This window comes from Octopus bimaculoides, chromosome 22 (assembly GCF_046866305.1).
Source record: "Octopus bimaculoides isolate indiv1 chromosome 22, ASM4686630v1, whole genome shotgun sequence".
Lineage (NCBI taxonomy): Eukaryota > Metazoa > Mollusca > Cephalopoda > Octopoda > Octopodidae > Octopus > Octopus bimaculoides.
The window spans coordinates 24,554,578-24,572,104 of record NC_142949.1 but is presented as its reverse complement, the minus strand read 5'-3'; the positions used below and the strand labels follow the sequence as shown (position 1 = coordinate 24,572,104).

The 17,527-nt window shown below is 37.6% G+C and overlaps 1 protein-coding gene across 1 annotated transcript in view; it reads right to left on the bottom strand.

Moving 5' to 3' along the window:
• Positions 1 to 17,527, bottom strand: part of LOC106880038 (uncharacterized) — a 455,047-nt gene that overhangs the window by 260,545 nt on the left and 176,975 nt on the right. The window contains exons 63-71 of the mRNA XM_014929839.3: positions 16,781 to 16,950; positions 14,925 to 15,028; positions 13,005 to 13,154; positions 10,994 to 11,165; positions 8,799 to 8,992; positions 6,949 to 7,182; positions 5,482 to 5,596; positions 2,060 to 2,307; positions 571 to 663 (exon numbers count right to left, since the gene is read on the bottom strand). Coding sequence (XP_014785325.3) covers positions 571 to 663; positions 2,060 to 2,307; positions 5,482 to 5,596; positions 6,949 to 7,182; positions 8,799 to 8,992; positions 10,994 to 11,165; positions 13,005 to 13,154; positions 14,925 to 15,028; positions 16,781 to 16,950 — 1,480 coding nt within the window. The remainder of the gene's footprint in view (positions 1 to 570; positions 664 to 2,059; positions 2,308 to 5,481; positions 5,597 to 6,948; positions 7,183 to 8,798; positions 8,993 to 10,993; positions 11,166 to 13,004; positions 13,155 to 14,924; positions 15,029 to 16,780; positions 16,951 to 17,527) is intronic.

Below are 17,527 nucleotides of genomic sequence, written 5' to 3'. Positions count from 1 at the left end.
TTGAAATCAAAAGAGAGTTTATGTTATTTACATTATTTACAATTGACGGATATTTGTTGTTTACACATTTCGGCTGATATACCCTCCAGCCTTTATCAGGTGCCTGAAGAAATTTCGAACCTGGGTTCTCATTCTTAAAGTGTTTTTTGATGTTGTTGTTATTATTGTTATTATTATTATTATTATTATTATTATTATTCAGGTCACTGCCTGGAATCGAACTCGGAATCTTAGGGTTAGTAACCTGCACTCTTAACCACTACGCCATATGCCCACGGGCATATGGCGTAGTGGTTAAGAGTGCGGGCTACTGACCCCCAAGATTCCGAGTTCGATTCCAGGCAGTTAAAATTTTCCCAAGACACCTGATGAAGGCTGGAGGGTATATCAGCCGAAACGTTGTGTCAACAACAAACAAGATGAGGACAAATATCTGTCAATTGTAAATAATGTACATAATTCCTCATCTCTTAAATATAGAACTGTAAAAGAGAGTTTGTCACCATCAATAAGTTAGTTTGGCAACATGCTGAAGAATTAAACATTTATAAGAAGAATTGTTCAACTTACCCGAAGCTCAAGGATGAAGACATTACTCTTTACAAGTGGACTCATTTGGTTGGGGCATTTTGAAACTTCACAGGCTTCAAGAGCACAAAATACCTGGATAAAAGTTTTAGAGAATGATTTAATGAATTAAGTAAAAGCTCAGTAATAGGCAGGAGTAAAACAGTAATTATTTGTAGGAGTGGCTGTGTGATAAGTAGCTTGCTTACCAACCACATGGTTCCAGGTTCAGTCCCACTGCGAGGCACCTTGGGCAAGTGTCTTCTACTATAGCCTCGGGCCGACCAAAGCCTTGTGAGTGGATTTGGTAGACGGAAACTGAAAGAAGCCCATCGTATATATGTATATATATATATATATATATATGTATGTATGTGTGTATATGTTGTGTTTCTGTGTTTGTCCCCCCCCCCCCACCTCAACATTGCTTGACAACCGATGCTGGTGTGTTTAGGTCCCCGTAACTTAGCGGTTCGGCAAAAAGAGACCGATAGAATAAGTACTTGGCTTACAAAGAATAAGTCCTGGGGTCGATTTGATTCGACTAGAGGCGGTGCTCCAGCATGGCCGCAGTCAAATGACTGAAACAAGTAAAAGAGGTTCTCCCTCTCCCTCTCTCTGGGTAACCATGTATCTTCTCTACAGCAGCACACCTGTTTCTACACTTATTCTTGATCACTCTCTCTCTCTTGCTCTCCCCTTTGGCCAGGTAACCATGTCTCTCCTTTACAGAAACATACCTATTTCTTTCACGTGTCTGTGGAGTGCTCAGCCACTTGCACGTTAATTTCACGAGCAGGCTGTTCCGTTGATCGGATCAACTGGAACCCTCGACGTCATAAGCGACGGAATGCCAACAACAATATATATTTGCCAAAATATAACAGGATACTCTAACCTGAATTTGAGAACTGAAGCAACTTCATGTTATCTTCATCATCAGTCTCATAAGAGGACGTGAGCCTATCACTGCAAATTAAGGAAATGTCTTTAGTTTTTGCATTATTAAACTTAACCTAAGACGGTGAGCTGGCAGAATCATTAGTACGCCAGGTGAAATGCTTAGTGGTATTTCGTCTGTTGATATGTTCCGAGTTCAAATTCCACAGAGGTCAACTTTGCCTTTCATCCATTCGGGGTCAATAAATTAAGTACCAGTGAAACACTGGAGTTGATATAATCAACTCGTCCCCTTCTCCCAAATTTCAGGCCTTGTGCCTATAGTAGAAAGGATTATTAAGCTTATAATGTCTGTTTAGAGTTAAGCAACATAGGTCAATTAAGTAACATCATAATAACGAACACAACATGTTACTGGTGGATTACATATTTTAAAATCTCCAGCTAGTAACTGGACTGAGTTTGGCAGCCAGTTATGACTGTGCTGTCAAAATAATTATCTTTCACTGAAAGAATCTTGTTTGGCTCCTCTTCTAACATGAACAACTGGGAACTATGAACATTGCTTAGCAAAAATGAAAGTGATACTTACAGATGAACCATAATTTAAGTATGACAGAAGTTGTCTGTGACTAACTGTGGAAGACGTTCTAGTTTTATCATTTATTTTATTTGATGTCACATTTCTTCCATCAACGAACCATTTCAGATGAACTTCAAGGTTTTGAGTGTTATTTAAGGCATCTCCCCATTTACAAATCCACGAAAATTCAGGATTCTTTACATCACTGTCATTGAAAGATGTTTCCAATTTCACATCAGCTGTCAACTGTGGAAAATCTAGAATGAGATCAATAGATGAAGTAAGTCTACTTTGTTGAATGTGCAATGTTAGTGTGCATGTATGACAATGTCCTAATGTATTGAGAAATAAGTTCAGCATAAAAGGGATCAGATGTAGTGGGCATGAGAAGAGACTGCACTGGTATCATCATGTGATGCATATGGATGAGAACAGTTGCATAAAGAAGTGCCAATCACTTAAAGTGGATGGAACTTGTGGAAGAGGGCAACCCAAGAAAACAAGGCACAAAGTACAAAGGGCTAATCTCAAGATGCTGAACTTTACAGAGGTGACTTTACACAAGTGAACTTTACAGAGAGTTGAGACAATTGGCAATTTGGTGTACTTGAGAAAACCACTTGGTACATATGTTAGTGTGCATGAGGCTGGGAGCATGTTCCCTAATTCCCATCCCCTAACACTTATCACTCCTATATCTATGATACTCAGCTGCTGTTGTCACCTGAGAACTGAGTTGGCACATGTTACATCCCCTCCCTTCTGGTTACCTCCATCCCACCTTTCCTACCCCCTAGAATCACTTCCATTTCCCCTTTCATCCCTACCCAAGCTATTACCACTGATCAGTTTATATTTGCATGCAACCAGAAAGCTCTCTCCTCTGCTATTCTCTAACCTGCTACCATTGTCAATACCTTCTCATTTCTACCGTCACACTTCACTTACTATAGCCCCACTACTCCTAATGTACTTCTATATCTCCGCATCCACCACCCCACTAAGCCTTGCATATCATTCTGCTACATTTTTTATCTATTCTCCTCCCTGAACCACTCCCATATCTCTCACCATGCACTTCTCCATACTGGCACTTCCCTCAACTGCACCTCTGCCCTTGCTCATCAGTCGCTATATTCACTTCCTCCTACCTCTTTCACCAGTTGTTACTCCCTCCTCACACTCTAATAAAGCATCCACTCTCTCCTCTTCCCCTCCCATGACCCACAGTCCATATCCTCACCTATGCTTCCCTTTTTGTACCTTGAATGTTTGATCAACATTCCATCACAACCTTCCATCATCTCTTTTCAATTACACCTACCCACATCTACATGTAATAATCGGTAAAAATGTTCTTATTTTGGTAGTTTTGACTTATAGAGTCCCTCTAAGCATGAAGCATTATTGTATAGTAATGCCCTTACATAAAGTAAATTATCTACATGTAATAAGGGTAGTTGTGTACCTCCTCTATTGCAACACATCTGTCTCTCTATCTTACTTTAACCTTTCAGCATCTGGCATTAAACCTTCTTTTTTCAAATACCCATCATTTAGTAGTGGCAGCCTTTTCCTTTTCATGTTCTTCTCTCTGGCAAATTACTTGACAACCTCACTCGTGCTCATAGTATGAAAAAAAACATCCAGTACACATTTTAAAGTGGTTGGCATTACGAAGAGCATCAATCTATGGAAATCATGCCAAAGCTTCCACAAAGGCAGATCACCCACAGATTCTTGCCCCTAGAAGAGTCATAGAAGAATTCTAATAAAAAAGCATCAACTGGGTGTGTGCAGTTTTCTAAAACATTTAATATTGGAATGGCCATATTACATATCCAGTTGAACTACAGTTTCTTCTCACAAGATTGTCAAAGCCATCACCAACTATAGCAGGAATTCTTCTACCTTCTTTTCCTCTTTGTGACTAGAATGGACAACATCCTTAAGCAAAGTCCTGAACCCATCTAAGACAAATTTATCAACATCAATCAAAAGTAATCAAGACACCACCAGAGCCTGCATCTCTCTGACCTTGACTATATTCATGACCTTGCCCTTACAGCGCATCGACTGTGTGATGATGAACAAGAGTTATTAATATTCCTTAAGAATTCTGCTGCCAAAGTCAGCCCATTTCTTAATGCAATGAAGACAGGGGATATGACCATCAACAAAGATGGAAGCCACTTGCCAATTAATTGAAACAAGGGCACATAACTCGCAGAGGTCAATGAATTTGAGTACCCCTTGGGTTATACATTGCTGACAGTAAGAAAAGCTTTTCTATGTCCAAGAGAGTAGCCTTTTATGCGTGTAACAAAGTGGGAAATATCTGGCAGTCAAGTATTTCAAAGTGAACAAGGCTGATGTTTCCTATAGAGCAGGCATATATATATATATATATATATATATATATATATATATATATATGTATATATATATATATATATATATATTGTGAGAGAGAGAGAGAGAAGGCGGGAGAATTCTTCTTTATAGAGCCAGAACATTGAGAATAAAAAAAGAGCTTCTCATGAAGGATGCAGAACATCTCATGGCATGGGCAAAATTTCAAAGATGAGATTTATGGACTGGACATGAAACTCAGCTTGCGAAGACTTATTGGGGCAAGTGAAAGCGAAATCGGGATGGCACCTGTGCCCAGCGTCGCCTTTCTGGCACTTGGGCCTGTGGCATGTGTAAGGACTTTCGAGTGAGATCGTTGCCAGTGCCGCTGGACTGGCTCTTGTGCAGGTGGCACATAAAATACACCATTTTGAGTGTAGCCGTTGCCAGTACTGCCTGACTGGCCTTCGTGCCGGTGGCACGTAAAAGCACCCACTACACTCTCAGAATGGTTGGCGTTAGGAAGGGCATCCAGCTGTAGAAACTCTGCCAAATCAGATTGGAGCCTGGTGTAGCCATCTGGTTTCACCAGTCCTCAGTCAAATCGTCCAACCCATGCTAGCATAGAAAGCGGACGTTAAACGATGATGATGATGATGATGATGATTCCACTCATCTCCACTAACATTGCTCAGTACAGCTTATGCTTTTCTGGCCATTGCTATAATGCTGAGCAACAACCATTTTAGATGTTACCCTAACAGAAGAAATGACCAGTCAACAACATTTATGCAACTGATAAAAAGACACAACATGAAACAGAGGATCTGTTAAGACTAAGGGAGGACAGAAATTGTTCGTACATTGTTATAACACACATCTCTCTCAGGAGGAGAAGAAGGCAACAGAGGCCTTGGTCACATGAATGCTGAATCAGAGATGATTTGTGGCTATACAACAACCTCATTTACATATATTAATAATGTATTTAAATATAATATTACATATATTAATAAATTAACCATAAAGATAACTTGGAATGTTCCCAAAAATCCTTTAAATACATCAGAATTACTCACCTCGGATATCTGTCCACATTGTAATATTTTTGCTGGAATCGCATACAAGATTTACGTCTCCCTCTTTTTTAGTACCAAGAGTGTAGCATTCTCCCTCAATATAACAGAACTTCTCCTAGGAAAAGAATGAAACAAACAGATGGAATTGAGAAAGTCATTAATCTCAGGAAAGTCTAGTTTTATATTCTTTTATTCTTTTGTTTCAGTCATTTGATTTCAGCCATGCTGGATCATCACCTTAATGGATTTTTTAGTCGAATAAATCAACCCCACGCCTTTTTTTTTTCTAAATCCTACTTATTCTGTTGGTTTCTTTTGCTGAACTGCTAAGTTATGTGGACATAAACACACCAACATCGATGGTCAAGCGATGGTGGGGGACAAACACAGACACAAAAATGCACATGCACATAAATACACACTAATATTTTCTTTATGTTATGTACATAACCAAACACAAGAGACTCAAAGTATGTCTATTTAAACATTTTGCTGTAAATATGTCTTTGAGGGAAATGCTTATTGACTACACTAAGAGAGATTCAACCTACGCGTGTGTGTGTGTGTGTGTGTGTGTGTGTGTGTGTGTGTGTGTGTGTGTGTGTGTGCGTGTGCATGTGTGTGTGTGTGTTTGTGTGTGTGTGTGTGTGTTTCTAGCTGTCTTTGCAGTAATGAAATTGTTTGTCATATATGGACAAAAAAAAAAATGGTTGCTTGGCAGTTTGATTTGTATAGATATGGAGGAAAGTACCTTGCTTGTAAACAAGTAATAGTTGGCATCAGGAAGGGCATGCAACCTTAGAACAGTAACTAAAAGGTTGGGCAGATTTATTATGGTTTGATGCTCTTTCTGTCACCCACCCATTTTGTCCACACTTGATAATATGAAGAGACTCAGTATACCTATTCTGAAACTGAGATGTTCCTGGTATAATGTCATATGTTAATATTTCCTTATATTTTCTTGGCATGGCTGTGTTGCTAAGATATTTAATTCAGAACCATATAGTTCAAGGTTTGATCCCACTGTGTGGAGTACAGGGAAAGTGTATTTTATCATGGCATTGATTTGACCAGAGCAATATGTGTGAACTTTTGTGGAATTCCTTTGGATATGTGAGGGTCTGTGTGCATATATGTGTGTATATGGAGGAAGGGGATCTTATATTCAGCGCCTTCAACACAAATACCTAGTAGTATTTGATTCCATTCACTCAGGTCCTGTTATGTGTGGTCAATTTTGCCTTTCTCAGGTTGATACTGGTAGGATTTTCACACAGAACTTATATCATAAAAATTGAATATCTTGAACTAGTGAAGAAGTCTTTATGTGGTCGCTACTACATTGCTAAAAATAGCAGCTAAACTCCTGTCAAGTCCTACCTTACTACCTTAAAATATAGGGATAAAAAAAGCAAGAAAGGCAGATCAGCTAAAAGCAAGCTATCGTCTTCAGAAACTACTTACTTGCATTAAAGTACAAATCTTCCCAGGACGACATTGGAAACAGTCAGAACTGAATACTTGATGAAACCAGATATGTGACTGAAGGTTGGAGGATTCAGACGAAATAAATATGAAATAAGAATCTGCTGTTGGTAAAATACATTCAATCTGTTCAAAGCTGATGAAAATTGCCTGAGATCTTGTAAATTTTTGTTTGTCAGTTTCATTGGTGTAAGTTTTTCCTGGGAATTGCAGCTGAAACAAAAGAACAAAATAAACAAACATATGAATCCACTTCAGTGAGTGGTGGTGGTCAAAGAAATAGATTACATATTAATTTTAAGACTGCTTTAATACAAATAATGGTTTTGTGGTAAACAAGTTTACCTTCTAAGTTCTAAGTTCTGAGTTTGTTTTCACTGTACAGAATCTCTGACATGTGTCTTCTGCTATATGCTTAGGTTGACCAAAGCAAGTTGTTGTATGTGTGGGGCGTGTGTGATAATTGTGTAAGCTCATGTTGGTTTGTTTGTTTGTGTGTTTGTGTATGTGTCTGTTGTTGGTGTGTAATAGTAAATGATGTAAACAAAATCAAGAAAGAAACTAATGGTGAACTGGATTATTTAATTACTGTTTATTTAGCATGAAGTGTGAACTTCAAATAAAGGCCACATGAAAGTGCTTTAATTCTAAATCTGAAAGCCAAATGTCCAGTCATATTGGTCATTTTTTTTTGTTTTTTTTTTATTACATTCAGGTCCCGATTCTAATAATGGACTGCATAGATTGGTTTCCATGCAACCATGGAACCTTTTCAGAACAAGTACAATTAAGCAATCAGACATAACTGCAAGAGTTTTCACAATGACAACTTGATGGGAGAAATTTTTATAAAATTAATCTGAGATGTCTATAAATTCAAATAAATCTGGTTGCAGTGGTTAGGGTGTTGCTTGCATGACCATAAGATTGTGGTTTCAGTTCCGGGACCAGGCAATGCATTGTGTCTGTGAGCAAAATACTTCATTTCATGTTGTTCCAGTCAACTTCACTGGCAAAAATGACACTCTTCTAAATAGACTGGCATCCATCTAGGGGAAAATATAAATTACAGAAACCAGGAAACCAGCCCGAGGAGTCTATATGAGTCTATATGAGTCTATATGATTCTATATGAGTCAGGATAGGGCTTTATCAGTCTTTAATATTGTTGTTAGCAATTTGCAATGATTTCTTGTCAGAATATAAATGTTCAAATGAGGCTCTAAGTTAAAAACACTTTAAAGAAGTGAGCATTTTTTGATGGTGTGGTTCTATACAGAGAGTAAAGTAAAATTTACTGGGAAAATAAACTTGACTGGAATATCAAGTTTCATATATGAGTTTGGTTGAGTAAGTTAACCAGCAAAACTTGATTGCCAATATATGTCAGAGATCGTTGCCAGTGCTCCTGGACTGGCTCTTGTGCGGGTGGCACATAAAATACACCATTTGAGCATGGCCATTGCCAGTACTGCCTGACTGACCTTCGTGCCGTAAAAGCACCCACTACACTTTCAGAGTGGTTGGCGTTAGGAAGGGCATCCAGCTGTAGAAACTCTGCCAAATCAGATTGGAGCGTGGTGTAGCAATCTGGTTTCACCAGTCCTCAGTCAAATCGTCCAACCCACGCTAGCATGGAAAGCGGACGTTAAACGATGATGATGATGATGAGTGTAATTGAGTAAGTTAACCAGCAAAACTTGATTGCCAATATATGTCAGTCTCCAAGAACTAATTGAACCATCATCTCTATGAATATGAGTTAGTATAAAACACTGATTTATATTCTAATAACTGCAATATTTCAAATTGAAGAAAATAATACTCACTTCAGCTTCTTTGAAATAACAATAGTAGACATTTGGCATATAAAACGGACCTCCAGTAATGACAATGGAAATATTAACCGATGAAATTTTTGCCAGATCTGTACGTTGTGGTATGATGTCCTGTAGTTTGGGAGCTTCATTTGTTGATATTGAACAGTCTGGTCCAGTGAAGGTATTATCACATTTGCAAATGCCTAGAACATTGAAGAAATATACTTATGAGTGTGTGTGTGAATAAGCATATACATACAAACCATGCATACCAATCTGTCTGTCCATCTATCTATCTTTGATTAATGAGAGAAACAAAAGGTAGAATACAAGAATGTTTATTAATCACATTGTTTTGACCCATCTAGAATAAATCCCTCATGGGTGGGATACTTAACAACTGCTTTAGGAGTGTCAGTCGGTGTAGATGTGTCACTTTGGGTGATTACAAGATGTATCATGTTAAAACAATTGTTCCATGAGATATCTTCTTGATTTGTTATCTAATATATATGTATATATATATATATATATATTTACTCTTTTACTCATTTACTTGTTTCAGTCTTTTGACTGTGGCCATGCTGGAGCACCACCTTTAGTCGAGCAAATCGACCCCAGGACTTATTCTTTGGAAGCCTAGTACTTATTCTATTGGTCTCTTTTGCCAAACCGCTAAGTTACGGGGACATAAACACACCAGCATCGGTTGTCAAGCGATGTTGGGAGGACAAACACAGACATACAAACACACACACACACACACACACACAGACATATACATATATACAACAGGCTTCTTTCAGTTTCCATCTACCAAATCCATTCACAAGGCTTTGGTCGGCCCGAGGCTATAGTAGAAGACACTTGCCCAAGATGCCACGTAGTGGGACTGAACCCGGGATCATGTGGTTGGTAAGCAAGTTATATATATATATATATATATATATATATATATACTAAATGGAATGGAGAAAGTTCAAATCAGGTAAACTACAATTAACACATGTGTATATAGATTTAATTAACCTAAAAAATTGTCCCAAAAACATATATTGATATATTAAAAATACGTATAAAAATATAATAAATATATATGGACGTATGAATATATGAATACACAAACATAGTAATGATATTTATGAAATTTAGGATTATAGGTAAAAAGGTTTTTAAAAAAGAATTATCATGGTGTTTGGAGTGATCACTAGTGATGGCGATGTTATGCCTCCATTCATCTTCCCACACGGCCTCAAACTCAACACAGAGGCCTACATCAAGTACCTGGAGGAGATAATGCTGCCCTGGGTCAAGAGGGTGGCTGCTGGAAGTCCCTATGTCTGGCAACAGGGCTCTGTACCATGCCACACAAGCAGGAGAACCCAGTCATGGCTGTCAGACAATTTCTGCGACTACATCACCCCTAACATCTGGCCACCTAACTCCCCACACTTCAAGCCCCTTGGTTACTATGTGTGGGGCACAGTTGAGCAAGAGACCAGCAAAACTCCTCGTAACACCAAAGATGAACTGAAGGCAAGTATAATGGCAACATTCACCACCTTAAACAAGGAGACCATCCAGAAGAGATGCAGGAGATTCCAAAGTCGTCTGGGGGCCATGGTTGAAGCCAATGGCACTTTCGTTGAATAAATTTACCCTTTAATATTTCAAGATATTTTAAAGAAAATTTGGTAAATATATCTGTTAAAATGAGATGTCAGTGTTATTTTCATTTTTGTGTAATTTAGATGACAATATATTCAGCGCACCCTGTAAATGTATATATATCTTTTATTCTTTTACTTGTTTCAGTCATTAGACTGCAGCCATGCTGGAGCACCATCTTAAAGGATTTTTTTAGTCTTTATAAGCCTAGTACTTATTCTAATTGTGTCTTTTGCTGAACTGCTAAGTTACAGGGTGCGTAATACACACCAACATACACACAGAAATAAACATGCACACACACACATTCACATACATATATTATGCACACATAGCATACACAGTCTTCATATTACTTTTTGTAATTCAATCGTTCAACAAAAGTAACTGATAGAATAAGTACCAGGCTTAAAAAAAAAGTCCTGGGGTCAATTCTTCAAGGTGGTGCCCCTGTATAGCCACAGTCTAATGACTGAAACAAGTAAAAGGTATACATGCATATGTGTATGTGTGTGTGTGCATTATACATAACTTACCATCAACACACTTCCCGTTGCCACTGCATTCATTGATACAGAATGTAAGTTCTTTTGCAGTTATGTTACCATCTACAGTTTCCCATTTGGTTACATTTCGAAGATAATACTGAGTACACTGCATGATGACATTGTCCAAAGCATCAAGCGCCCAACTAGAATCATCTGTAATCTGCAAGAAATAAAGGGGACTTTTCAAAGACGAGAAAGGAATTTCAGCAAAATACTGTGAAAGAATCAAAACAATCATCAGGCTGTCGTCAATATCTCACATCCAAAAGATCTGAATAAGCTATAAAATGAGTGGTAGACAGAAGAACTGGTAGAGCATCAGATACAAATAGCTGGTGGTATTTGGGTTCAATAAATTCCCACTCAAGTTGATAAGTCATATGTGTCAATAGATCACATGACTGAGCAGTTTTTTTCACAACCATTGGAGCATGAAGTGCTTCTCACGAACGTAAGTTCATGAGATGGTTGTGATCTATAAACAGTTTTGAGTAAGGACCAGAAAGAGAAGTATGAACATGCAATGTGTATGTCGACACTGAATTCATAAATGGAAGAGAGCAATAAAACAAGTTACATGATGGTCTGAATCCCACATCTAACACCATTACCATGCAGCTTTGCTGCAATTTTCTTGTTTGTTTTTGCTTTTCTTCTTTTTTTGCCATGTTTTCTGGCATGCAAGTCAAAATTTTCAGACCAAAATTTACAGCAAGAAATGGTAGATACATACCAAGACAACTTTAGAATAGCAAGAATTTCATATGAAATGCAATAAAATTTGGAAAGATAGTGACAATGTTTACATTATGTACTAAGTTGACACTATATATACATGGTATTAGATACCATTTTTCTAGTCTGTCATGGTCTTCTGGTATTATATAGAAACTTAAATTAATTAAATAAATAAATGAATATAAGATGCAGTGGTGGTTTCCAAGGTAGGAATCAGGCAAGCAGCAACTATTATCCAAGCTAACAACTTAACGCAAGATTTAATGATTCTCTTGTGAATGTGATGTTTAAGATACCCCTATATTTTTTGTTCAGTGGGACCCTTTAAGGTTAAAAGAGTAAAAGAGTAATCTCATTGCCTGAGTATGGTAACAGTTCGATGACAGAAATTTGTAACAAGATAACAGAATATCCCACACACACATGCACGCACGCAGAAGAATAAATAAAGGGAAATGGAAGCATTTCTCAAAAGCCAGAATTTTGGCAAGAGTCTGTTTTGGAAACAATGATGCTGGAACAGTAGCAACTGTTGAAAATAAGGTAGTAGATTAATTTTTTATTTTTATACTAGCTAAATCTGGGAGAAAGGAACAATGTCTTTGGTCTCTGAAAGCCCTCTAAGATCAGACATTGATGCTATTAATGTTCTGTGTAAACTGTTGCAAGTGGAGGCGCAATGGCCCAGTGCTTAGGGCAGCAGACTCGCGGTCATAGGATCATGGTTTTGATTCCCAGACCGGGCGTTGTGAGTGTTTATTGAGCGAAAACACCTAAAGCTCCACGAGGCTCCGGCAAGGGATGGTGGCGAACCCTGCTGTACTCTTCCACCACAACTTTCTCTCACTCTTACTTCCTGTTTCTGTTGTGTCTGTAATTCAAAGGGTCAGCCTTGTCACACTCTGTGTCACGCTGAATATCACTGAGAACGACATTAAGGGTACACGTGTCTATGGAGTGCTCAGCCACTTGCATGTTAATTTCATGAGCAGGCTGTTCCGTTGATCGGATCAACTGGAACCCTCGACGTCGTAAGCGACGGAAAGCCAACAACAAACAAACTGTTGCAAATCAACAACAACTGCAGGAAAGATATTTGCAGAGATGGAATTCTAGGGAAGCAACATCTGGCAAAGAAAGAACTGAGAATAGTTTTTAGTGAGGTTCTGCAGGAGTTACACACAGTTTAGATGAGAAAAGAATGAGAAATCTGTTGAAATCTGAAAAATAAGACTATTTACATTTTTTACTTTTTACTTACTTTGATGTCTCCAACACAATTTTCAATACTTGCAGCTATATTCACTCCTGGTAGATTATCACATGCCTTTCTGACTTTAATCATTTGCTGGGTACAGAATTTGAATGCTTTCTCTTGATTCCATTTTCTTCCAGCTTCCCATTCGTACACCTTCAATCAATTATAATACAACAATTTATTAAATAATGGTTGAAAACAACTAAAGACTAGTATTGAGAAAAAATAGGTGCAAGGAAGAAGTGTCAGTATTCATGACATTGTCAGGCTCTTTGAGATAAAGGAATTGAGCATGGTTGATACAACAAATCCAACAGATTAACAGGATTGCTGTTTGGAAAGATGACAAACGTTCATCTTTAAAAAGTATTTGAATAGGTAATAATAACTAAAGCAAGTTACCTACTTTTATTCTTTGATAACAGAAGATAATTGACACCTGCCACTAGCCATCTGTTCTTTATATTCTAACAAAAGAAATATCAATTTCTTTCTATTCTATGAGATTTAATTACAGCTAGGGAGGGCTCTTTGAAATTAACAAATTTCATGAGCCAGTAAATGTAAAAGGGAATCCAGAACCCTAACCTTCAGTGACATGATAGTGATAATAATAATGATAATAATGGTTTCAAATTTTGGCACAATGCCAGCAAGTTCGGGAGTTGGAGAAAGTCAATTACACTGACCACAGCACTCAGCTCGTACTTATTTTTTTAGCCACAAAATGATTAAAGGCAAAGCCAATCTTGGTGGAATTTCAACTTAGAATGTAGAGATGGACAAAATACTTTTAAGCATTTTGCCTGGCACATTAATGATTCTGCCAGCTCACTGCCTTAATAATAATGATAATAATAATAACAACAACAACAATCATCATCATCATCGTTTAATGTCTGCTTTCCATGCTAGCATGGGTTGGACGATTTGACTGAGGACTGGTGAAACCAGATGGCTACACCAGGCTCCAATCTGATCTGGCAAAGTTTCTACAGCTGGATGCCCTTCCTAACGCCAACCACTCAGAGAGTGTAGTGGGTGCTTTTATGTGCCACCAGCACGAAGGCCAGTCAGGCAGTACTGGCAACGGCCACCACACTCAAAATGGTGTATTTTATGTGCCACCCACACAAGTGCCAGTCCAGGGGCACTGGCAACAATCTCGCTTAAAAATCCTTACACATTTCACGGGCACAAGTGCCAGAAAGGCGATGCTGGAGAAAGGTGCCATCCCGATAATGATAATAATGATAACAACAACAACAACAACAACAATAATAATAATAATAATAGTAATGATGATTCTTCATACTCGCTGAGTCACTAAAGTCTCTAGCTATCAATCAAGAGTCCAGTGGTTCATATCTTATCACTAACACTGTGTACTGAGATGGTAAAAAAAAATTAACTAACTTTCAGTTTATCAAGCTCTAAATAATGACTAATTTAGAGTTATAGGTTAACATTGTAAATTACCAGGCTACAATGAAACCGAGGAATATTTCAATGACAGACAAAGCAGAGTTTAAACACTCTTGTGGATATAGCACTATTGATACTATCCGAAGGTGGTGCTCTAGCAGAATCATTAACATGCTGGGCGAAATGCTTAGCGGTATTTTGTCTGCTACTACATTCTGAGTTCAAATTCCACCAAGGTTGACTTTGCCTTTCATCCTTTTGGAGTCGATAAATTAAGTACCAGTTGTGTACTGGGGTCAATGTAATTGACTAGTCCCCTCCCACCAAATTCGAGTTCTTGTGCCTCCAGTAGAAAGAATTATTGATACTATCCTGAAGACAAGAGATAAAATGCCATTTTGATGTAAACAACTATTCAAAATCAATGGGGGACAATTACAGATGAATCTGTAATTGCTGATAAATGTATATTTAAATGCTGATTGCTTATGAGCTTACCTTGGGTGTATAGTTCTCATCATATTCAAATGACTCTTTGATATTAGATTTACAGGCTGGCAGAAAACTAAATTTTTTCACTATCTGTTCAGTTATGTCTTTACCTGTAAATAATTCAAATAAATTCAAGGAAGATTAATTTGTAGTAAAACCTTTTAAATGAATATAAATACAGAAAACTAAAAATATCTACAGCCCACTTAACTCAGCTATAACTGATTGTAGGCAATCTACAAAAATACGGTCTATATATAAGTATCATATTTACACAAATATCTACATGTAATATAAATAACTATATAGCAATATATACACCCTTCAATATAAATAAATAACTACATTCTAGATAGTATAGAGAACATCATCTTTTCCACCACCACCATCATCATCATTATTTTTGCAGGCGTTTGTTGAGGGAGATTTTTCTGTTACCAGGTGCTCTTCCTATGGCCAACACTCGCTCACACATACACACATGTGTGGGTGTGCAAGTATATACATGTGTGTGTGTGTGTGTGTGTGTGTGTGTGTGTGTGTGTGTGCATATATATATGTATATATGTATATCATCATCATCATCATCATTTAACATCCATTTCGCATGGGTCAGATGGTTTGATAGGAGTTGGTGAGCAAGAGAGCTGCACCATGTTCCAGTTGTCTATTCTGGCATGGTTTCTATGGCCAGATGCCCTTCCTAAAGTCAACCACTTTACAGAGTGTACTGGATGCTTTTTACATGGCATCTGCATGGGTGTTTTGGTACCAACAGAACATTAATAGAATCAATGTCTCTGGTCTTAGAGTGTCTACAGAGACCTGAAACACTACCCCTTTCTCCCAGATCTTGCTATTATAAAAAAAAAGTATTCTGCTACCATATTTTGAACAGATACTACTATTTTAGTATCAATGTTTCCAAGACAGACCCTTGCCAAAATTCTTGCTTTTGAGAGATTCTTCAATTCCACTTTATTCTTTTGCATGTGTGCGTGGAATATTCTCTTATTCTGTTTTACACATACACACAAATACTTATATGTGTATACACACACTGATAAACATATATGCACATGTGTACATGTGCCACCAATACTTATATTATCTCCAAATGTAGTGGAACACTGGTCCTTTGCAATGAACTTAACTGCATTTAATTTTCGATAAGAATTGGACTGAGACTTGAGAACTTAAAAGCAAATGCTTATCTTAAGAACATCATACACCAGCTCCAGTGGGTGAATGACAAACATACATACATGTACATATACGTAGGTACTGTAAGTTTTAGAGGTAATACTTGATAAGTGTAAGCACCTGTATATGCCAGATAGTGGCGTTCGGTTTTCAATTTACATTTAATACATGTACATATATATATAAGTAAATGTGTACATATGAATATATATATATATATATATATATATATATATATATATATATATATATGTGTGTGTGTGTGTGTGTGTGTAGAAGACTCACTCACAAACAGGTTACTGTTGTTCAGCACCCAATAATCGCACCCAGAACACCCACTGCACAGGATGCCCATAACCCATAATCATACATTGGGAACAAATTATATTAATTGCATGTTGTGTTCATCTTACTTTTTCTTACATTTGCTCTGTATAAGATAACCAAAAATGCTACTAAATACAGTAGTAAAGAAACCACTTTACTGGAAGTAGACTGGAGGATGATAATCAACATGGAGCCCTAAACAGTACTAGAGTTGGTATGATTGACTAATATCTTTACAGGTAGAGCCCAAGCATGGTCACAGTCCAATGATTGAAAATATTAATAACAAAAAAAAAATGTTAAAAAGCGTAAATAAATATATGTATGCATACCATCTGAGAGTTTCTTGGTGTTTCCTGCTGCTGGACAATAAACAGCATCCAAATGATTGTCACAGAGTGCTGGGACCTTGCCAACCTCACACTTACAGAAAACCTTGGGTTTTACAATAGCTCGGTCATCGGAACAAATTCCACGGTAGATACTGTTCTTCTTCATAACACTGTAATATAAAATGTTGTTATAGTTGGAGTAGTGGTGGTGGTTATGATGGGTTTTTTTTCATTATTATTGTGGCTATGGTAGTAGTAGTAGTAGTAGTAGTAGTTATGGTAAAGGTGGTGGTGGTGGTGGTAATTGTAGTAACTAAAAGATAACACAGTGGTCAATGTAATACAATTCAGTCATTCACTCATTTGTATTTATGTCTGTTTTTCCTGCTAGCATGGGTTAGATGAACATATCACAGTGGCATAGTTTTTGTAGACACCTGCCCTTCCTGTTACTAACATTTAAATGTTTTCCAAGTAAGAGATCTCTCCTGTCATTTGTCTTTGAAAGAACAAAAGCAGGGGATGGTTTATTTACAGAGAAATGACGACATCACTGCCTGAAGCTCAAGAGAATTAGAGAAGTATAGAAGTAAATATACAGCACCAATATTGAGACCCCCTTTGGTCATGAGACTGACCATGGGATTGCACCTAGAAAGTTACCCTCCCAGGCACAAGTCCGGGCAAGGTTGTTCATGGAAAACCAGCAGTTGCCCATGCATACCAGCCTCCCCTCTCCATGCCACC